The following is a 24,792-nucleotide window of genomic DNA, read 5'->3' as shown; positions in this document are numbered from 1 at the left end:
ACATTTAACATATATATTCTATACTTTAGAATTTCATTTTTAATTAAATGATTTTATAACTAAAATTGAAATAATTTATAGTCCATAAAATATCACTGATTATTCCTTTGATTTTCCTCCTTGAGTATTGATATGATGAAAAATATTAAATAATGGTAATTTAAAATGAAATTTTTACTACCAATTAATACTATTAACTGGTATATGCTATTTTTGGTAGGTTTTAGAAATTAGTACATTCCTGAAAAGCTATTTAATTTTGAAATATACATCATAAGCCTTTAAAGCACGTTTTCAGCCCTGGCCAGGTTGTTCAGTTGGTTAGAACATCATCCTGATACCCCAATGTTGCAGGTTTGATCCCAGTCAGGACACATACAAGAATCAACCAAAGATTGCATAAATAAGTGGAATAACAAGTCAATGTTCCTCAACTAGTAGAGAAACCATATTGTCTTTTTTCTTTTCTTTTCTTTTCTTTTTTTTTTTGTATTTTTCTGAAGCTGGAAACGGGGAGAGACAGTCAGGCAGACTCCCGCATGCGCCCGACCAGGATCCACCCAGCACGCCCACCAGGGGGCGATGCTCTGCCCACCAGGGGGCAATGCTCTGCCCCTCCGGGGTGTCGCTCTGTCGTGACCAGAGCCACTCCAGCGGCTGGGGCAGAGGCCAAGGAGCCATCCCTAGCGCCCGGGCCATCTTTGCTCCAATGGAGCCTCGCTGCAGGAGGGGAAGAGAGAGACAGAGAGGAAGGAGAGAGGGAGGGGTGGAGAAGCAGATGGGCACTTCTCCTGTGTGCCCTGGCCGGGAATCAAACCCGGGACTTCTGCACGCCAGGCCGACGCTCTACCACTGAGCCAACCGGCCAGGGTGGAGCCATATTGTCTTATTCAACATTGAACCCATTGTCTTTTTTAAAGTCTGAAAATAGTTGTTAATAAATATTTGATGAATGGATGGGTAGTAGGATCAGGATTAGCAAAGTAAATTTAGGGAAAATGAATTTGGAGGGCCATAAGATGCCTTGTGTATGTTTAAGAAAATTTGATTTGTTTATTATAACAATGGGTCACAGGATAATAAAGTGATAAGGATATGCAATAACTGCTCTGCTAACCATAGTTCTGATAGCATAGAATAAGGCAAAAGATGATGATTTGGTTTATCCTCTTATGTTTAATTTGCATAGTTGTATGATTATAGATATTAGAACAAAACAAGCAAAAATCTTTGTCACTGAAATTTCAACAGGAAAAATAAAACATTAAAAACTTTAACAAGTTCTTTAATAGTTGGAAATTTTACAATCTTTCTTTTTCTCCTTAAACTTGTATTTCTACTTCATTTGTAACTGAATTTTTAAATGTCTTACAACCATAGGGATGTAAGTATTGAAAATTTTCCTCAGTATTGAATTTTTATTATAATTATATTGTCTACCGGAAAGTTCTGTCTGTTTTTGGAATAAAACAAAATACAAATTTTTCTTACTGTCAATAAACTTTATCAAATAATATAATTGCAAATATTAATGATTTCTTGCCAGCGTGAGGGCAATTTGTATATCCCATTTTTTTTTTTTTTGTATTTTTTCTGAAGCTGGAAATGGGGAGAGACAGTCAGACAGACTCCCGCATGCGCCCGACTGGGATCAACCCGGCACGCCCACCAGGGGCGACGCTCTGCCCACCAGGGGGCGATGCTCTGCCCCTCCGGTGTGTCGCTCTGCTGCGACCAGAGCCACTTTAGCGCCTGGGGCAGAGGCCAAGGAACCATCCCCAGCGCCCAGGCCATCTTTGCTCCAATGGAGCCTCTGCTGTGGGAGGGGAAGAGAGAGATAGAGAGGAAGGAGGGGGGGTGGAGAAGCAAATGGGCGCTTCTCCTTTGTGCCCTGGCCGGGAATCGAACCCGGGTCCCCCCGCACACCAGCCGATGCTCTACCACTGAGCCAACCAGCCAGGGCCTGTATATCCCATTTTTGAAAAATATTTTATCTTTTGATGTGAAAAATTGAACCAGTACTTGTTTGATATCTTCTTCATTTTTGAATTTTTGCTCTTCAAAAAATTTTGTAAGGACAAAAACAAGTGATAGTCGGAGGGTGCTAAGTCCGGGGAATATGGTGGGTGCGACAGACATGCTTCTGTAGCATTTCTTCCTTGTTGAAATTCGTAAAAATTACAGTGGCATAAATGAACTTTATCAGTAGCCATGGGTACACTATGGCTTCACACATAAGACTAAGGTGAATCAACTTTGTCTTAGTTAATTTGCTACGTCAGTATGTATACATTAAGTGATAAAAATAGAGAGGCACACATGTGCCAAATAAACATGTGCTTACGTGTCAAAATTTGTGATAGAAACGGACAGAACTTTCCGGTAGACCTTATATTTTAGTAATTTTATTCAAAGCAGTATGGATATATTATCATTTTTTGATATTTATTAAATATATACAAAGTTTATTGGAAATGTATGTATCAATGGTATAGATTGCTGGGGACACATAATTTCTTAGTTAAAGGAATAGTGGAATTGACCCTTGGTTTGAGGCTCTAGAATGGTCATAAAAGGAATGCCTCTCTGTTACAAAATGACAGGATAGAGATTTTCCAAGGACAAACTCTAGCTGGAACTGGCAGCTTCCTGGACAGATGCATTTTGGGAAAGCATGGATGTATATGGAAGGCACGGATCTGGAAACTGACTTGCTTAAAACTGTCCACATTTGCATGCCCCTTTGAAAGTCTCCAGGCACTGTTTGTTGTTGGTACTTACAGCCCCACCTTGAACACTATCAAGCTTTCTCCTCTTCAATAGCTGACACCTTCAGCTTTATGAAGGGGCCACTATTCTTAACCCAGTTACAGAGATAAAGAAACTAATGCACAAAGAGATTATGTGACATGTCCCAGTGTCACAGATAGTAAGTGGGCAGTGGGATATAAACCCAGATGTGGTGGCTGCAGAGTCCGGGCTCAGAACTACTGTGCACTTGCATGCCTTTTCTCTAAAAAAGGGGTGAAAGAACAGATCTAGGAGTGGGCATGACAGGAGAGCTTACATTCATGTAAAATGAAGAGATGGGGCCTGACCTGTGGTGGCGCAGTGGATAAAGCGTCAACCTGAAATGCTGAGGTCGCCAGTTCAAAACCCTGGGTTTGCCTAGTCAAGGCATATATGGGAGTTGATGCTTCCTGTCCCTCCCACTCCCCACTAAAATGAATAAATAAAAATCTAAATAAATATATTAAGAAAACAATTTTAAAAAGAGAGAGATGGGAAATAAATAAAAATAATGCTTTTCCAATGTTTCAGTGAATAGACTGGGCATAAGCAAATACAAACGCAAGGCAGTGCCTTCTTCTTTACTAGAGTATTGTAGTTTTTAGTGTCAGCCAAATTAGAATTAACTCTTTTTATTTCTTTAATTTCTATTTAACAGTAGTTCTCATTTCATTACCAATGCAAAGGAATGTTACCTGCAAACCTATTGTATTCTGCATATTCAGCTTAAACTGTTAATATGTTCTACTTTTAGTGAGGATGACACTATCTTTATAGTAACATTATAGAAGAATTACTACATTTAATTATGGTAATGATTTCACACTTACATTGCCTGTTTCACCTAAAAGCACCCTGAAACTTTTACATTAAAAAGAAAACTATACTTATCACTGAAATGATTACCTCTTTCAGTGAAGATTACGATTGTATTCATGCATAAGGAAGAAGTAAAACTATTACTGTATATCAAGAGATATTTTTGAATAGTTCAGTACAACTTTTATTTTTGGATTTTAAATAATTGAATTGTATAATAAACATACCAGGACAATCGAGATACTGTGTTCTTCAATGTCATTTACTCTCTAATCATATAATTTTGTCTTGCTATACACAGCTGGATTTTTTACTTATAAGCATACTCGGATTAGAAAGAACTTGGCTTGTGAAAGAACTGATCAGGCATTGGTTGTTATGGAAGCCCCAGACCTCCTTTTGTAAGAAGCTTGAAGAGAGAGGGAGAGTGTGAAGGCCAACAGAACCTTAGGTCTCCAGTTGGAATACCAGACAAGTGCTGGGTAGAGAGCAGTACTTTCTCTTATTAAACTATGTAGAGAAAAATACCTTTTCTTATTTTGATATAGATTCAGATTCATCTAACATTTTTTTAATAACTAGCATATGTCAAGCGCTATGCCAAATGCTTTCGTGTTCACCATTTTATTTAATCTTCATAACCATGTAGATAACCCAGTTATGCACTGAAACAACTAAAGCTCGAAAAGGTTTTAATTCTCAAGGTTAAATAACTAATAAGTGTCAGAGGAAGACATGATTGTTTTCTTATATATTATAGGTATTTATTCCTTCATTATGCTTATGAGTATAAATTACATTATATACAATAGTAGTACTTTAGCAGCAAGTCTAGCATCATACTCTCTGAGCTTCCTGTGTCTGGTAGATTATCTAGGAACCTTAGGAGTTAATCACAGTTCAAAAGGGAAATCCTCCACATACCCTCATCCAATTGAGAAACAGCCCTGACAGTTTGTTTGTTGGTGCTGCTGGTGTTGATTGTTGCTGTGATTGCTGTAGCTTCTTGCTGACTCACTTTACCACTAATGATCCTATTACATCCATCATCTGACTGGCTGTACTGGTCCATGTTTAAGGAAAGGTCCTTCCGGATCCATTTCTTAGTTCCTCCTTGCAGGCTGACATGATCTTTGAAAGAGGAATATTAGGGTTCTCCAGAGAAACAGAATCAACAGAATATAACAATACACACACAGAGAGAGAAGTTAACTGATTTATTTTAAGGGATTGACTCATGTGACTGTGGAAGCTTGGCGAGTCGAAAGGCCCAAAGCTCCAGGTGACTGGACTCTTAGTTAAATTTAGATTCCTAGCCATCCTAGTGTTTGTCCCATTTCCTTCCTCTGAGCCAATACCATATATTTTAGATTCTTGAAATCAACTCAGTTCAAAGGTAATCAGGAGTTTCTGGATTAGGTTTGACTGCACACAACATCCAAATCAACATTGTTTTGAACAAGCTACACATTTATTGCTCATGTAAAAGTCTGAAACTAGGAACTCTAGGGTTCATATGGTACTCTGTGTGTCAGAGATTCTTCCCTCTATCCTCCTAGGGGCAAGGCTTTCACTCCTAGCCTTCTGTCAAAGTTAGAGATGACCAATCTAGTGCCAGCCTTCGTGTCTTCTTCTAGGTAGCCGAAAGGAGGCAAAAGAAAAGCAAAATCATTTGCATGGATCATTCCACTTGTTCCTATGGCCCTCCTTAGCTGTAGGGAAGACCAGAAAGTCATCTTTATTTGGGGAAGTCATATGCCTCAGTTAAAAATCAGGATTCCAGTATCAAAGAAGAAGGAAAGAATGGATACTGGCAGACAGTTGGCAGTCTCTACCATGAGAATTTATGCAATTATTAGAAGATAGTAATATAAAGGCAAATCAGGACATTGAAATGCAGTTATTTTGATAGGTTTGATGTATTCTTAACAAAGCAACCAAATTATCTTTAAAAAAATCATATTCCCCTGCCTGGGTAGCTCAGTTGGTTAGAGCATTGTCCCGATACGCCAAGGTTACAGGTTCAATCCCTGGATAGGGTACATACAAAAATCAACTAATGAAGGAATAAATAAATGGAACAACTCTCTCTCTCTCTGTTTTCCTCTCTCTCTAAAGTCAGTAAACAAATTATAATAAACCATGTTACTCCCCTTCTCTGAACACTCCATGGGCTAATTCATTCAAAGTCCTAACATTGTCCTCCAAAGGCCCGATGTTATCTCTGCTCCTTTCATTACCTTTCTATTCCCATCCCAACTCTATACATTCCCTCTTATTCACCCATTCTTGCTATTGCTCACACCTCAGGGTGTGTGTGTGTGTGTGTGTGTGTGTGTGTGTGTGTATATATGTATATATATATTATATATAATCCCACCTTAGGGCCTTCCTGCTCTTCTGACTCCTGGATGTTGTATGGCTAAGATATGCACAGATATTACCACCTTAATGAGTCTGATGCTGACAAATCTATGTATCAATAAAATTGCAATTCCCTCCACCTCCATACTCCTAGTCACCTTCCTTGATCATTTTTTTTCATAGCATTTATCACTTAATATCTTGACAGTTTGCTTATTATATTTATTATTTGTCATCTGCACCACTAGACCATAAGTTCCAAAAAGGCATGATTTTTTTTCTGCTTTTTTCACTAAAAAATCTAAGTACCTGAATGATGTCAAATACATTGTAGGTGCTCAATAAATAATCTGTGGATGAATGAATGCTTTTATTTTATAATAGCAGTAAAAAGGTAGAAGTATTATTACCTTATTAAGTTATAGCTGTCCCTTAGAAGTGGTGTGTCATATTACCCTGGGACTCCAGAGATGAGATTTTGCGGCCATTTTTACAGCTTTGTGAGTGGGGGAATTACATCCTGCAAAGGAATTTTTAGGAAGCATTCTTTGATATTATTTGTTATGGGCTTATTGTTTTGGTCTTAAGAAATTTTAGATTTCCTGTGTGTATCAAGACTTCTAGGTTGCAATAAGAGAATTCCAGCTTCTGGCTTATTAAAAAAAAAAAAGAAAGAAAGAAAAATCTGTTGGCTCACATACTCAGTAAACTCAAGAGATACAGTTATCTTTTTTTTTAGATTTTGTTTTTAGAGAGGGAGAAGAAAGAGAGAGAGAGGGAGAGAGAGAAGGGGGAGGAGCAGAGAGCATCAATTCCCATATGTGCCTTGACCAGGTAAGCCCAGGGTTTTGAACCAGCAACCTCAGCGTTTCCAGGTTGACGCTTTATCCACTGAGCCATCATAGGTCAGGTGAGATGTGGTTGTTTTTAACAGCTGGTCTCAGGGATTAAAATACTGTCATCAGAAATCTCACTTTTTCATCTTTCTCCACCTCTCACATTTGTTTTCATCTGTTTTGACTTCATACATTGTTCTGAAAACTAGCAATCCTAGAGAACAGAACTCGGCTTTGTTTTTTTATGAGGATTGATTGGGTGTAGCAATTGCTGTGTGTGGGGAAGACACTTGGATTGGTTAGCCTTGAACACACCCACTTCCCCGCTTGGGAAGCAAGGTCACATAATTTATTAGTCCCATTAGAATCAGGAGGAAGGTCGCTTTCACAAAAGGGAAAGGATGAAGGACAGAACAACAAACATTGTGCTGTGCTTTTCAATAAATATTCTTCATGTTAAGTTTGTTCTTATAGTAAGTGACTTTTTAGCAAACAACAAACATTAAAATACATTGCGATAATTGTCATTTTTTCTTTCCTTAAGTAGGATTATACCAATGACTTAGAGCTGTAATTTTGTCCTCATCTCTGTTATTTCTAATGAGATTTCACATTTAACAACTGCTGCCTAGTCCAGAACATGATGAGAAGTGAATTTAACTAATGCCCAGCATCAATTTATAACCCAGGATGAGTTTACATTTTAAATTGAATAACGTTCTTTCTTATTCTTAGCTAAAAATGACAGAAATAGAAACAGAAGATCCCAGAGCAGTACTTTCTCAGTCTTCTTTATCAACTTTGACTAAAGCCATGAAAGTATCACAGCGGAGCAACTCCGAAGGCACCTTCAGTGTAGATACCAGTCACTCAGTTTACAAATATATTTCAAATGCTTAACCAAGATAAGAATATTGTTTCAGCACCTTCAACTGGAAAGGGGATAAAGTGCTTTTAAAAAGTCTTTACTCAAGATTTGGTGGAGATTATGATGTCAGTAATAACTTAGAGATGTGATGGGATATGAAGGTTGTTGCCTGGGTTAGAGTCCTTCAATTTATTTTTGTTTTATGGGAAGCAAAAGATAGATGATCATAAATTATCACTGGAGCCTGACTTGGACAGGTAGCATAATGATAATGATAATAACAGCAGGGAAGATGAGATTTACTATGTTGCTAGTTAACCTGAACTATCAATTTAGTTCTTAAAACAATCCTGGCAGGAATATACGACAGATAATATTTTAAACATCCTTATTCTACCAGTGAGGAAATAAAGACCAAGAGAGGTTAATTAACTCAACCAAGATCACATAGTGGGAAAACAGAGAAGGTATGGTTTGAATCTATGTAGATCTAAGTCCCCAGCCAGAAGAAAGTCAACTGTTACATTCTACACACTTTATGGACATATAAAGCAGAGGAGATAGAAGTATTTTTCCTATATTAGAAAGTGAAAGAGTTAAAAAATTTCTGTCAGATGTTAAAAAATTATTGGTTGACTAAAGGTGATGAAAGTCTTTATGTTAAACAGAAAATGTGAATTATAAGAGCATTGAAGAAGAATATTCATAAATTAAGATTATGTTACTCTCCTTACAGAAATGCTAGGTCATATGTATATCTTAGAACAGTTTGATTTTATTTGTGTTTATCACTAAGTTTAGATTAAAATGAAATCTAGAAAATAAAATAAAATCTAGACTTTCAGCTCATCTTTTTTTTTTTTTTTTTTTTTTTTTTTAGAGAGAGAGACAGACAGAAGGAGACAGGGACAGACAGAAGGAAGGGAGAGAGATAAGAAGCATCAATTCTTCATTATTCATTGATTACTTTCTCATACATGCCTTGACGAGGGGGCTCCAGCTGAGCTGGTGACCCCTTGATCAAGCCAGCAACCTTTGGGCAACCAAGCAGTCATATCTATGATCCCACACTCAAGCCAGTGACCACGTGCTCAAGCTGTTGAGGCCATGCTCAAGCTGGGCGATCTTGAGGTTTTGAACCTGGGTCCTCAGTATCTAAGGCTGTCGCTTTATCCACTGTAGCATTCAGCTAGTCTTGTTTTGCCTTATTCTTCTGAGCTATGAGGAATATTTGCAGTGCATGAGGTCATATCCACAGCGTGCTAGCTATATAGCTAGCTATATAACTTTTTTAGCAAATTATTATCCAATAATTTAAGAAACATAAGTTACTCTTGATAGTGTTTTTTATCCCAGAAAGATAGTGGAAAATAATTTAAATAGTATTTTAAAGTATTTATTTATATAAATACCAATGCTAACAAAATGTGTATTTGCACATTTTTATTATCTTTAGATTTTACTTTTACCATTTTTCCTATTCAAAATTGTACTACTTTCACTTTTTGTTCCAGCTGTTGTTTGTGCATTTCTAGATTCCTGATTTTTCTATTAGAGCTAACTATAATTTCTTTACTATTTGTGGTTGTTGTTGTTGTTTTCTAATTTTTGTTCTGTGATTCTCAGTCTCTTTAACTGGCTTTTAAAATCTTTTTATACATCAGTCTTTCATGTGACACTTTACTATCAACTGTTTCTTACAGTTGTTCCAATGTGTTTCTATTTCATTGTCTGAATCCCAAGTTTTTTTCCATCACCATTGGCTGGTACCATTAACTTTGATTATGTATCTGGAAATTGAAGTAACCTTCTTCTTAGCAACCAAATTAAAAGTCAAAACAATACTCGGAGGTCTTTTACTTTCATGAAATAGAAAGTGATGAATATCAACCTGAAAAGGGTCAAGTTCATAGAGGCTAATGGTAATCTAAGAGCTGTTTGTACTAATATGCTTATCAGAGAGAGGCAATTTTCTCGAAGAGGAAAGACATTTTTCCCCTGATTGAGGTTAAAACTTATCTTGTCTCATTCTTGTTTTCCTTGCCACCTTGCATCCACTATCTTTGTGATCTTTTTATGATAAACAGTTATTAAAATATAGTCAATTTGTTGTTTCTTTATTTAAATCACAGAGATTGTGTTTTTCTTCACTGATTGACAAACTGTACATTTTATAAAATATGCCCTCATATATTAAATCCATTCATTGCTACCATACAGTTGCACTTTATTCTCCATGTTACTATCTGATTCTATTAATTTGCACTTTATTATATTTACATCATCCACACTTATTTTCTCTTTCCTGAATTCTTTCATTGTTTTTTCTCTATCACTCCTGGCTATATTTATTTGTAACACAGTGAAAACTGCTTTGCCAGGATCCTTCCCCCAGGAAAACTAATCACCAATAGTATAAATTAGTTCAACATATTGTGCCAAAGGTCTGATCTTCCCACTTCTTGACTTACGACTAAGAGGTCAGATGACTGGCAAAGTCCAGCCTCATTCCTGCAGAAATTTCCAGGAAAGCAGCATGATAAGGAACTTTTCCTCCTCGGCTGTAGTGTAATGTATCCCAGGTGACCCGGAACAGAGAATAAGCCTTTGAGACATAGATGGAAAAAATTGATCATTTTTTTCTTTCTTTTTTTTTTTTTTTCATATTTCTCCGAAACTGGAAACAGGGAGATAGTCAGACAGACTCCCGCATGCGCCCGACCGGTATCCACCCGGCACGCCCACCAGGGGCGACGCCCTGCCCACCAGGGGGCGATGCTCTGCCCCTCCGGGCGTCACTCCGTTGAGACCAGAGCCACCCCAGCGCCTGGGGCAGAGGCCAAGGAGCCATCCCCAGCGCCCGGGCCATCCTTGCTCCAGTGGAGCCTCGGCTGCGGAAGGATGGGCGCTTCTCCTGTGTGCCCTGGCCGGGAATCGAACCCGGGACTTCTGCACGCCAGGCCGACGCTCTACCACTGAGCCAACCGGCCAAGGCCTCTTTCTTTCTTTTGCTTTCCTTTTTCTTGAGTTAATTGGGTAACACGGGTTAATAATATTTACAGGTTTCAGGTGCACAATTCTATAACACATCATCTGTACATTATATTTTGGTAACAAGTATCTAGGGATGGTTCTGCCATATTTATAGAAGATGTCTGTAAATGCTGAATGGAAGATTTTCAAAGAAATTGCATTAAAAGATCTTATAGCACAGACAACAGTGTAGGGATTGCAGGAGGGAAGAGGGCGGGGCGAGGTGGAGGAGGGTCCTGGAAGGATAGATGGTGATGGAGGGAAATGACTTGGAGTGGTGAACACACAATGCAATAGGCAGATGATGTGTTGTGTAACCGTGCAGCTGGAACCTGCAGGGATTTATTAAGCAATGTCACCCCAATAAATTCAATAAAAATTAAAAAGAATAATATAAAGAGAATGTTGTAAAAATATCTCTTCTTATCTTACATATAAAATATTTTAAAAATAATTTTTAGCTGGTGATCATCTAAGGATGTGATTTTGTGTATTTTTATCCATTACGTCCTTTTACTCTTGCTTTCAAGGAGACTTTGCCTAATTAAATCACTCACTTTTTAAAATAATTTTAGTTATCATGGATATTTTTAATTGGAATGAGTCTTAGCCTCTTTATGGAAATATGAACATTTGGTTATGCCTGACCAGTATGGTGCAGTGTATAGAATGTCAACCTGGGACTCTAAGGTCTCAGTTTTGAAACCCGAGGTCACTGGCTTGAGCACAGGGTCACCAGCTTGAGCACCGGGTCAGCTTGAGTGTGGGATCATCAACATGATCCCATGGTCGCTGACTTGAAGCTCAAGGTTACTGGCTTGAGCAAGGGGTCACTGGCTTGGCTTGAGTTCCTGGCCAAGGCACATATGAGAAGCAATCAATGAATAACTAAAGTGACACAACCACAAGTAGATGTTTCTGATCTCTCCCTTCCTGTTTCTGTCTCTCTTGCATGCACTAAACAAACAAAAAACAAATAAAACACTTGATTATATCACCCGATTTCAATATTCCAAAGATGAGTTGTCAGTTCTAACCATGGATTGGGTAGCAGAAGGGAGTGAGGGGGAGACAGCAATAGTGAATGAAGCAAGGCAACACCTCCACTATTTTCCACCTCCTTTACCCAACAAATTACACTTTCTCTAGTTTGTAATTTTTTTCAAATTTTCCTTTTAAGTTTAAAAAAAAATCTCTACAAATCTAAATATTCATACTATTTCCTCTAGAAGTGTCAAAAGACTAATTACTTTTTTGAAAATTTAAATTTCTTCTGGAAAAGTTATATATAATATCTATAACCTCCCCCAGTTTAGATTTCAGATATACTTTATTTATTTATTTATTTTATTAAAAATTTTATTTATTTATTTATTCATTTTTTTTTTTTTTTAGAGAGGAGAGGGAGAGACAGAGAGAGAGAAAGGGGGAGGAGCTGGAAGCATCAACTCCCATATGTGCCTTGACCAGGCAAGCCCAGGGTTTCAAACCGGCGACCTCAGCATTTCCAGGTCGACGCTTTATCCACTGCGCCACCACAGGTCAGGCCTATTTTTATTCCTTTTAATTTTTATGCAAATAACAGTATTCTTCCTTTTCTGTGGGCGGGATGATTTATGTCCTGATATATCAATTGGGATACCCTTACCAATATTTCTAAGCCGAACTAGAATTAGTTTCTTCTGGTTTTGAAAACAAAATATGGGTGAATCATTCACTTTTATTATTAACTTTCTATGATGTTGAAAACATTCTATCTAAAAATTGTAGAATGCAATTTCTATCTTTAGAGGTTATTTATTTGATCAGTTAGGGAAAGGGTAAGATGAAATCTAATGACATCTTTGTGCTTTGTGTATGCCAGACATTTTAAACAAGTTTCCATTCATCAAACATACATGGGGTTATTTTTCTTATTGGTGGTACTCCAGTATTTTAAGGTGATGATTTAGTATTGAATACACTTAGGGTCAGTTTTCTTTATGTTTACATTTTCTTATTTGTATTTATTCCAATTAGAGAGTTTAATTATCATTAAAATGGTAATAGGATAAAGATAAGTTTTACAAATGACAATATTAAAAAAAACATAACTCTTCAGGAAGGTTTAAATGCCATAAGAATATAAAGCAAGAAATATATGCTTGTCAAATATACAGTATAAATAAATAATTTAGATGAAAATGGTTGCCTACATTTAACAAAGAGACTACCAAATAATGACGGGCTAAAGAGTGGTTGTTAGATTTGATGTACTTCATTGTATATTGTAAGTAATTGCTATCCATAAAAATTCTATGGCTTCTGTATAAGAAAAAGAGACATTTTGACAGGCAACCCTGGTATGAAGCGACAGCAAGTACAAATCCTTGGCAACTGTCATTACCCTGCTGTTGAATTTACTTCCAAACTGCATGATAACTTAGACCTGCATGTTTTTTATGGAGCCATTATCAGTCAAAGTAGCCACACTTTCTACTTATGAACAGAATTATTGGCCACATGCAGATTTCTGTCAGAGACATCTGAACTCGCCAGCGATGCTCTGTGTTTCAAAAAGGAAGAAAGTTTTTTAAAATTCTATGTCATTGTATGCTTATGCTGACATTTTTGGTGAAATATTTCTTATCAAGTAAGGTAGAATTTTTTTTAAATGCCATGTTAGTTTATAATTTACCTCATTTTAAAATTATTCAGAATTCATAGAGTTTTGAATAAGACTAACAGTACAGCAAACATGATTATAAAGTTGATTGTGTAAGTTAGGTTACTATTAGAAAGTATATAAAAGAGAACGCAGCTGAAAGTGAATCTAAAAATGAAAAATAGTCATTATCTCACATAACAAGAACTTCAGAGGCATGGCATTTCTAGGGTTAAATTCAGTGGTTCAGCAGTATTATCAAAGAGCGTTTTTGTATTTTTGCCACTGCCCATCTTGAGAAATTGGCTAGATCCTTGAGTTTGATGTCTCCTCACAAAATAGCTTATCACGGTTTCACTCAACAATTCCCGATAACGAATATGAATGTTTCATCACTTACATCTTTTTACTGCGGCAAACAACAATAACAAAAAGCATTTTCCCAGAATATTTCTCATGTCCCATTGATCAAAGTGGAATCACAAGCTGATTACTTAACCTGTAAGGGGGAAGAGAAATAAAATTACCATCATTGGTGTTAGATCATTGAGGAATCCTCTGCTGGAGCTGATGAGGAAATACCTTCCATGCAAAGAAGTTGAATTCTCAAATATAATTGACTATTGTCATCTAAGGAAAAATCAGGGAATGACAGATAAAATGAACATTACCTGACATAACTCTTGGCTTGAACTTTATTGTATTTTATTTCTTAGGTTGTGTTGGTTTTTTGTCAGTAGCATTTTTGTAGCATTTTTGCAAGATGTCTTAATTATCAAAGAATAATTCCTGCATATCAATCTGGTCGAGTTCCTGAGGAAGTGTAAAATATGTAAAACAAGGTTCTTACCCTTGAAGAATGGGATATGAAATGATCTGAAATCTCAAAGCAAACATATCAATATATGAAACAGTATGTCAGTTCATACACAGGATCTAGGGGGAATGAGTTAAGAGTAAGGATTGACTAGGATGGGGTTATGTTCTCTTTTGTGTCTTGTTGGCTTGAACAGTTTTGTTGAGGCCTTCTATATCTCTAACCTCTGAATGTCTCCTTTATAAGTAATCAGGACTTTTCCTTCATATTACTAATCACAGTATTTGTAAATTTGCATATGTGACTATTTGCTTAACATTTATCTCTTCTAGTAGACAATTGTTATTATGGACAAGGTTTCTAGAAAACATAACTACTGTGTTCAGGTTAACATTTATTAAATATTCACTTACTGAAAGATGTACAGGAATGGGTGTAGTTGAGCAAAAAGACATACAGATAAGAACAATGGAAGGCCGTGGGGTGCTATTGTAGCTGAGGGACATTACAGGGGGCAATGAGCAGGCAGCACTGATTGATAGAAATCCTAATGACTTTATTAGGAGTTTTCCTCAAATTGCTATAAAAATCCACTAAGATTCACTAATGCTATTAAGGCAAAGGAAATGAGAAGAAAAATTGTTCTTGTCAAAATTAGAGTCATACCCTTAAATTTAATCGCGGTTTTATTTATCTGCTTTTTCTATACTCCTCCCTGAGCATATTTTCTTATAAACCTCATATTTTTACTTGGTTGTTGCTTTGTGAAGCAAAAATTCTAAATTAGATTAAGTGAAAATCAAAGAGAGTAAAACATAATTAAATACTGGCCTGTGTTATCAAGGTCTGATAATTCCACAATATATAAGATCTGTCCCTGATAATCTGTTTGGTTATAGTGGAAAGCCAACTTGTATAAATGAGGTACAGTACTGTTTGAGAAAAGGATAAATGCTTAGTTAATTTCTTAAGATGACTTTGTAATTCTGTGATTTATCATATCCATTGTATCATGTACAAGTTGTCTAAGAGATTTGTTTACCTAAAGTTTGATTAATTTTTAATTAACTGATAGTTTTTATTCATACAACTTTATTTTATTTTATTTTTTTTTAAATATTTTTATTTATTTATTCATTTTAGAGAGGAGAGAGAGGGAGAGAGACAGAGAGAGAAGAGAGAGACAGGGGGGAGGAGCTGGAAGCATCAACTCCCACATGTGCCTTGACCAGGCAAGCCCAGGGTTTCGAACCGGCGACCTCAGCATTTCCAGGTCAACGCTTTATCCACTGCGCCACCACAGGTCAGGCATATTCATACAACTTTAAAGTTAAATTTTGATATGTTTTAATTCATCTTCTCCTAAGCACACATAAAATTCTTAAATATTTATACAGTTTATATACATATAAACACAAATAACCACTTTTGTTCTTTGATCTTATCATGATCTATTTCTAATAAATTATTCAAATGGCTAAAATCAGTAATCTTTTTTCAATAACATTGTAAACTAACTCAGTAGTAATATAGCTGATGTTTTTAAAAATAAACATAGCAGAACATTTATATCCAAGTGAATGCCTTCCCCAAACCTATTTAAGATACCTACTTTAGGAAGTATTCTATTCTAATAATAGTGCATTATAATCTCAAAGCATTTTTAAAGTTACACTTTGGATTTCTTCCATCAGCATCTGTGGCACATTCTTTTTCTTTAAAAAGAAAAATAAAATTATTGATTGATTTTATAGAGAGGGAGAGAGAGAGAAAGAGAGAGAAAGACAATATTTAGTGGTTGATTCTTGTATGTGCCCTGACCAAGAATGGAATCTGCAACCTTGTCGTATTGGGATGACGCTCTAACCAACTGAGTTATCTGGCCCGGGCCTGTGGCACATTCTTTTATATATCTTGAATTATGTCAAAATATGATCTTAAGTAATTACATTAGAATGTTCCAGAAAATAAAATATCTGGATCTAAATTTAGTTTTTTAAAAAAGGATAATATCAACTGGGTAAGTGTATAGCTAGTCTGGTAGGCAGAAACTTAATATGATTTCCCCAAATTCCCACCCACCCCTTGGTATATATACCTGGTATAAAACTCTCTTCTTGAATGTGCATGGAACTGTGAATATTATATGATGTCACTCCCATAATCAAACTACAGTAAATGGCAAAGGAGAGATTTGCAGATGTAGTTAAGGGACATGATCAGTTGTGTTTTAGTTAACCAAATGAGAGATTATCTTGGATGAACCCAACCTAATCAACTCTTAAATGATAGTTTAGAGGTCAGAGTCAAAAAAGCCAGATAGTGAGTTGCTTTGGGCTCCAAAGATGGTAGTCACTATGAGTTCTGTAGCTATAAGGAACTAAATACCGGCAAAACCTGAATGAGCTTAGAAGAAGACCCTTAGCATCTGATGAAACTGTAGCTCCAACTGGCACCATGATTTTAGAATTTTGAGATCCTGAGCAGAGGGTCCAGCTAAGCATTGCCCAGATGTCTGATGCATGAAAACTGTGTAGTAATAAATAGGTGCTCTTTTAAGCCACTGAGTTTGTGGTAATTCCTGCACAGTAGTAGAAAACTAATATAAATAGATGACAAATAGATGATAGGTAGGTAGGTAGGTAAATAGATAGATAGATTTTTGACAGTATATATTTTTAAGTAATGTGTTTGATATTCTTGTGTCAACCTAATATAGTAGCTTTTAGTTTTCAAGCTGGAAAAGACAATGCTTTTATACCAGTGGTAAAAGAAATAATATAATGATGAATTGAAAAATTTGAGAGAAATTGAGGTCTAGCAGTTTATTTTATTTTTACTTTTTATTGAATGTATTGGAGTGCCATTGGTTAATACAATTATTCGGGTTTCTGGTGTACAGTTCTATAGCACATCATCTGTACATTGTGTGTTTACCAGCCCAAGTCCAGTCTCCCTCCATCACCATCTGACTCTCCTCTACCCTCCTCCACCTCCCATACCCTTTCCCTCCTGCAGTCCCCACACTGTTGTCTTTGTCTATAAGCTTTTTCTTTGCTTAATCCCTTCAACTTTTTTATTCAGCTCCCCAACCTCCAAACCCTCTGAAAGATGTTAGTCTGTTCTCTGTATCTATGGATCTGTTTCTATTTTGTTTGCTTATTTATTTTGTTCATTAGATACCACATACAAGTGAAATCATGTGGTACTTGTCTTTCTTGGACTGGCTTATTTAACTTAGCATAATAATCTCCAGGTTCATCCATGCTATTGCAAAAAAGTAAGGTTTCATTTTAGACAGTAGGAAATAACAAATGAGATGTAGTAATTCCAGCTATCAAATCTACCAGGACAGATGTCAGTCCACAAGAAGGAAGAACATTCCTATATATGAGGCTAACATAGAAATCTTACTGAGGAAGGAATTACTTGAAGTCTGTGTATATATGAATTATTTACAGATATAATGAAAGATTTACAGTAGAGACATAACATACACTTCCAGGACAAGATATGCTACTGACATAGGATGTTAAAAATAGAATCTGTGTTATAAAATTACCCAAAGATCCAGAATGTGGTAGAAAGCCTCATCAATAAGTGAGGACAAAGTGAATTTTTTGTTTTGTTTTTTGTTTTTTTTTAGGATAAAAGACCATTTTCTAAAACAATTGGTTTTAGGAACTGACGTGGAATTCCTACACCCATCCATGAAGACTTCAGAGGAGCCAAATGAATTAACCAGAGCACTAAACTAAATTTAGTATTAGTTGGGAGAAACAAAGTTCAAGAAAAGTATCATACAGTTTATTGAATTTTATTAAAAACAACTATAACAAAATGTAGATTTCAAAATAAATTATAATGTAAAATTTATATAATTCATAAGAAGCAGAGAAAAGACAGGATGCAGCCTTAAGCTCAAGCAAGGCAGAATTTTCCAGTTGAGCTCCCTGCATAAAACCAGGAGCCGTGATAGATAAGTGCAATAAATGGATATAATGTGTTCTAAGGTTCTTGCATTAGATCCACATTATAATATCTAGTGTTACCACTAAAACTAAGCTTAAACAATGCAGCACAACAACCGAATATAAGGGAAATGAAATAATATTATTTTTGGTCCTAGCCAGTTGGCTCAGTGGTGGAGTGTTGGCCTGGCCTATGGAAGTCTCAGGTTTGATTCCCAGTCAAGGCACACAGGAGAAGCAACCATCTGTTTCTCCAACCCCCATCTCTCTCTCTCTCTCTCTTTTCCCCTCCCACAGCCATGACTCCAATGGTTCAAGCAAAGTTGGCCCCAGGCACTGAGGATGGCTCCATGGCCTCACCTCAGGTGCTAAAATAGTTTGGTTGCCAAGCAACGGAGCAGCAGCCCAGACAGAGTATCACCTGGAAGGGGGCTTACTGGGTGGATCCCAGTCGGGGTGCATGCAGCAGTCTGTCTCTGCCTCCCCGCCTCTCACTTAATAATGATAATAAAAATTATTATTATTCCTAGGGGAAAAAAATAAAGGAACAAAATGGAACATAGAGCCAATACGAAAAACAGACAACAAAACATAAGATTACAAGCTAAGCTTTCAATTAAAAGACAGAGACTATCTTAGTGAAGTAGGCTACTGTGTGAATATACACTACACATAAACAGGCTAAATTCTCAAAAGACAGAAATATTCCTGATGAAGGAGTTTACTGTGAATACATACTATATGTAAACAGCCAAAATTCTCAAAAGGCAAAAACTGCCTTTGGGAAGGGGATAACTGAAGTTATATATAAATATGGAGGTAGAGGGGAGTTCACTTTAGTGAATCTAAATGGATTTCTTAGGAGGTTTTTGCAGAGGGGGGTAAAAGAATCTTTCAAAGATAACAAAATAGGGAAAACAAGAGAACAAAGAAAAAAAAACACGAGGGGACTACAATTGTGGTAACTTAACCACCAGCTAGATATTAGAGGGACTACTGCTGCTAACGTATGTCTGCCTCCTTGCCCACCTCCCCATTGCCCTGCCATACTCCAAATTTCAGTTCCCTTTCTCACAGCTCTCCTTTTTTCTTAAGTCTTTTGAAAAGGAATTTCAGTTTTCTAACTAATGGAAAGTAAGAATATTTTTAGTGTTAATGAGAATAATATTACAGAATGATGGTTAAGTGCAGAGACAGTGGAGCCAAACTACCTGAATTTGAATCGTGTCTCTGACACCTGTCTACTGGTTGACCTGTGGCAAGTTACTTAAGCCCTCAGTTTACTCATCTGTAAAAGCGGGGAAATAATATAGGGCTGTTTGGGGATTAAATGAAACTATTAAGTGCTTAGAACAATGACTGTCACAATAAGTGCTATGTAAGTATTAGCTATTAATATTGTTACTATTATCAATATGATATACTATTTATTCCTTATTTGGCCTGTGGACTGGGTTAGAGAACATGTAACTGAGCAAGTAAGGGCTAAAAGCTGATGGAACCATTCAAGGAAGACCCTTTGGGACTCTGCCTACAACTTAAGCTGCCTCAGGGTCCAGGTGACTTAATATAGGAGAGGTTTGAGAGGTGCTTCTTCTCCCCCACCCTGCACTGACTTCTTTTGGCATCTGAGCACTGGAATCTTTGGGAACAGTCCAAGGCAGCACCGTCACATGGACCTCGTTGTTCTTGTGATGGGTATGACAGTGGCGAAGTGATGAGATGAAACAGCTGTAACTCTACACAAAGATTTTTATAGGGTCTTGGAGCTTAGTTTTAGGAATTTATAATGTGCCACTTTGGGGACTCAGAAAATAAATTGGGAGGATTTTACAGAATGAGTGAAGTCCTGTTTCGTAATGATGGGATTACATGGTGTCAGTTTATTTGCTCACCCTGAAGGTTGGCATTAAGAAGGACAGTCCTGCCTTGCAACCCACATCCCTTGAGCCAATACTGACAACAAACTGTTGGTCAAATGGTTCAGGACGGGCTTACAATCGCAATATTACATTCTTCTGTTTATGATTAGAAATAAATGACTATTATTAAAATAATCGGAAGAATCAGAATAGCTTTTGAGTAGCTGTTATCTTAAAAAACGTGATAGTAAGTTAAATTGTGATGATTTTAGTGAGTAATTTCTTAATCAATCAGTGTGTAGTGTTTCTGCTTATTTCAATGCCAGGTCCCTGCCAGTTATATTTCCTCCTTTGGGAAGCATCCGAGAGCCCATCTTACTCTATCTCCTCTGTACCTTATTGTCCTGCAGTCCTATCCATGGTCTTTTGGGCGAGTGATGGTTAGTTTTCCATCCAGTCTTGCCAGTGGTTTATGAGGTGATCTAGCTCGAGAGTTCTACCCAATACTGTCCTTTATGGGCTATTGATAAAATTAAAATTTTGGGGGAATAGAATAGGAGTCATGCTGGGAGAATCTGCAGAAGGTAATGTAGTGTAGAAATGGGAAGACACATAGAGGAAGTTAGCGGAATCTATGAGCAGTGAGGAAGAGGAGAGAGATTGTTAGATGATAATGATATACAAAGAGGAAGCAGATAGACCCATGAGGAGAGATGGGTGGATCTACTTACTTGTTTCAAGGGTCACACACCTTGATTGCTGAATCAAAAAAATGTGGCAGTCTGTTAGAGTTGTTCTTATGCAACTAGGTTTTCTAATCCCCTTCCTGGAGTGGCTTTACTTCCTCAACTTTCTGTGTATCCTGGTAATAAGCTGTTATCACCTGAAACCCTCAGGGTGTGTGACTTTCAGTGCCAAAGCCAGGACAGTCCTGAACAAACTAGGACAAGTTAGTCACCCTAATCTCAGGTTTGCTGTGAATCTTTACTAACTCTATTCTGGCCTGCATAAATTTGCCTTCAAGGAATCCTCTTTGGCATTTAATGTCAATATACAACCATAGTTCTAAGCACTTTATTTAACATATACTCTCTCTTTATTAGGGGTTAGTTTACAAGTTTCTCAAGAGTAGGAGCCACATCTCTTTAACTTGTATATTTCCTAATCCTTAGCAGAGTGCTAGTTTTTAATGAATTAGTATAAGAATTTAAATTTTTACTTACTTGTTTCAAGGGTCACACACCTTACTTGTTTAAGTAAGTAATTAAGCTTCACGGTTGTGAATGTGGGTTTCATCTTAGGACAGCCGTAGGTTCAGTTTCTCCCCGTCGCTTTACTGATCATTTGAGCTTGGGCAAGTTAATTAGCCTCTCTGAGCCGCAATTTCTTAAATCTGGAAAATGGGGATAAGAATAGTACCTACTCCCCAGGGATATTTTAAAGATTAAAAAGAATTATTTGTAGGTGTGTAGTATATTGTTTAGCCCATAGCACAAAACGAGTTATTATGTGGTAGTTGTTAACGAGTGATTACAAATCAATTCACTGTATTCTTCCATGAATTGTTTCTTCCAGGGAGTTTATGTCATCCCAGGCAAAAGCAGTTATTAAAACTCCTGGAGATTATTTGCAGCCTCAGTTTGGCACCAACAGACTTTTGCTTTCAGCCGCAATATCAGAAGGGTCAGGACTTCAGGATTGCTCCACACATCAAACAGCATCAGATCATAGCCACGATGAAATATCAGACCCAGAGAGCTACAAATCAAACAGGAAAAACAATTCTCGTTTTATATCAGCATCCAAGAGAAACAGACCTGTCAGTGCTCCAGTGGGTCAACCGAGGTAATCAAAGCTGTCCTCTGTTCTTCCTAACCAACTGCTGAAGCTTCTCCTTTGAGCAGAATTTATAATGATTCAGTTGGCTGTTTCAGACATTAAAATGTAGCACATCTCTAGGGTTTGTTAGGTTTTTTTTCTCCTTTGAAATCATCAGAGTAGAATGTTGTTAATTATACTATGGAAACCATGAAGTTTCAACCTAGATAATATAAAACTCTGAAAAAAATATTTGAAGCAGAATCAGTCTAGGACCATAAAACATCTTTGCTTCTCAGATACTTGTTTAATTAGAAATGCATACTTTTGATTTTTAACCAATATTCCAAAATAAAATTAATTGCAATGAACTTAGTGTAAAACTATTTGGTGAGTTTTCACATCAAGGTTGTTATCAGAAAGTTTTAACCTTGAAGCTTGTGGATAGAATAAAATGCTTGTAAAACAAACATCAAACCAAGAAACTAATGCTCCCATTATTTTCATATGTTTGAATAGGTGGATATATTGTGATTTTAATTTCCCTAAAGTTTTTACTTTAAAATGTTTACTTTGCCTTCTGTGGCGTTAAGAATGAACACAGTTGCCTGACCAGGTGGTGACGCAGTGGATAGAGCATCGGACTGGGACGTGGAGGACCCAGGTTTGAGACCCCGATATCACCAGCTTGAGCGCGGGCTCATCTGGTTTGAGCAAGGCTCACCAGCTTGAGCCCAAGGTCACTGGATTGAGCAAGGGGTCACTCAGTCTGCTGTAGCCACCCCAGACAAGGCACATATGAGAAATCAATCAATGAACAACTAAGGAGCCGCAACGAAAAATTGATGTTTCTCATCTCTCTCCCTTCCTGTCTGTCTGTCCCTATCTGTCCCTCTCTCTGACTCTCTCTGTCTCTGTCAACACACACACACATACATACACACACACACAAAAGAATGAACAGGGTTGGTTACAGAACTCTGAAGTTAAAAAAATTGACATTTGAGTAATTTACATGTCCACTTTTGCCAAGAAAACAATGACCCCCACTGGTTTTGACTAAAAGATAAAATTTAGAAATCTTCTCTTACTGCCTCCAAACAATTTGAAATGAAAGCAATTGCAATTAACTTTAAAATAAAAAATTTAGTTATACTCTATTTGAATTTGAAATGTTTTTTAAAAATAAAAGTCTTTGAAGACTTAAGGGAAAATTTTTGCCATTTACTATTTTACAAGATCATAGTGCTATTTTTTGCTTTATAGATATAATATTTTTTAAATGAGTGTTGTGATGCTTTATAAGTAAAATGATAACAAAGGATTTATTCTAAGATATGTGTTTTACATGAACAGTTTTGGCAAACGTATAGTGTTTTTAAATATTTAAGTAGTTATATACAATTATATCCTCTAAAAATTTTTTTTAAGAACACTTATAATCATTAGGGTTTATGTGTTAAAAATATCCAGGATAATATTTTTTTGAATGTTTTTAGTAATTAACATGTACCAATCTTTACTTTTTTTCTCTCTCTCTTCAGAGTTGCAGGGTTCTCTTCTTTAAAATTTCGGTCAGCCCAGAATTGGCATAGAATCTCTCAAAGACGTAAACTTCAGCCCAGAGCGATTAGAGTAACAGCTTACAAAAATGGATCTAGAACAGTCTTGGCCAAAGTGACTGAACCAACCATCACCTTGGTAACTAGTGTTCACAAGTTTTCAGTGCTTCATTTCTTTCCTTACTCTCTTTATAATATAAACAATGAGAAAAATGACATTTATTAGGTTAAATTTTTCTTTTTAGTAATGCGAATCTATAAATTGCTCTTGTATGCGTACAACTCACAGGCGTTTTATTCCTTTCCTTTCTCATCAATATATAAATAGTGAATCTAAACAGACACAATGGCTTTGTATCTTGTAGAGTTATAAGAACATTTAACTGACAGCACATTTGAGGACTAAAATTAGACAATCATTAGATATTCTTCAATGCTGTCATTTTCCTTTCATTTTTATATTTTCGACTGCTAGAAAATAACTCTGTTATGGGTAGAGTTACTCAAGTTAACTGGCAATTGACTCAAGTTTCTAGTTTGATTGTTAGCCGCTTTAGTTTCAGGGAAATGTGTTCTTTTCCTGGCTGTAAATCACTCTCTCTTACCTCTTGCTTTCTCCCAGTTGCTGGAGGCGTGCACGGAAAAGCTGCATCTGAACATGGCTGCACGACGCGTGTTCTTGGCAGACGGCACTGAAGCCCTCGAACCCGAAGATATACCCCATGAAGCTGATGTTTATGTTTCAATGGGAGAGCCTTTTTTAGATCCATTCAAAAAAATTAAAGGTAAAAAAGAAAAAAAAAAGTCCTACCCCCACGTACAGTAAATTGCTTGAGGGATGCAATTAAAAAATGATTTTCATCCTGTCTTTTTTGCATGGTTTAACAAAACTAATGTTTACGCATTTACAGCTCAGTAAGAGGATAATGTGGTTAATGAAAGAAAAATCCACTGACAGCCACGTTTATTGCCCTTCATTAGCATTGGTGCTTAATTTAATATAGATCTGAATAGACATTAGGGAGCCTGCAGGAGGTTAAATGGTGAAAATATAATAAATTAAATCAGAGATTATTGAATTTGCTGTTTAGTTTCTGTGACATCCAACAGACATAATTCATTATACTTATTCTCTTAGAAAATAGTTGAAAGTTTCAAGTATCATTGTTCTTCTTTTCAGATGGCATTAACATAATTAGGAAAATGTGGCCACTAATGAAAACATTAATTCTTATATACATGTAATTTTCCTAATAAAAGTTTTCATAAGGTAAATGCTACAGCTTGACTTCTTCTACCTTGAAATGTATATATATTTACATAGCATAGAAATTACAGTCATATAAATTTTTATGAACTATAAACATAAATGTATATATTTTAGACATATTTGCAGGTAAGTTCTTTT

General features: G+C 36.5%; 1 protein-coding gene across 1 annotated transcript in view; it reads left to right on the top strand.

Moving 5' to 3' along the window:
• Positions 1–7,550: 7,550 nt before the first annotated feature.
• The window catches only part of DCDC1 (doublecortin domain containing 1), a 433,887-nt gene continuing 416,645 nt past the window's right edge, over positions 7,551–24,792 (top strand). Inside the window, 4 exon segments of the mRNA XM_066253876.1 lie at positions 7,551–7,710; positions 21,576–21,849; positions 23,367–23,523; positions 24,007–24,169. Coding sequence (XP_066109973.1) covers positions 7,551–7,710; positions 21,576–21,849; positions 23,367–23,523; positions 24,007–24,169 — 754 coding nt within the window.

The sequence above is a fragment of the Saccopteryx bilineata genome, chromosome 1 (genome assembly GCF_036850765.1).
Source record: "Saccopteryx bilineata isolate mSacBil1 chromosome 1, mSacBil1_pri_phased_curated, whole genome shotgun sequence".
Taxonomy (NCBI): domain Eukaryota; kingdom Metazoa; phylum Chordata; class Mammalia; order Chiroptera; family Emballonuridae; genus Saccopteryx; species Saccopteryx bilineata.
Note: the sequence above shows the minus strand (reverse complement) of the source record. Positions and strands in the feature narration are given on the sequence as shown.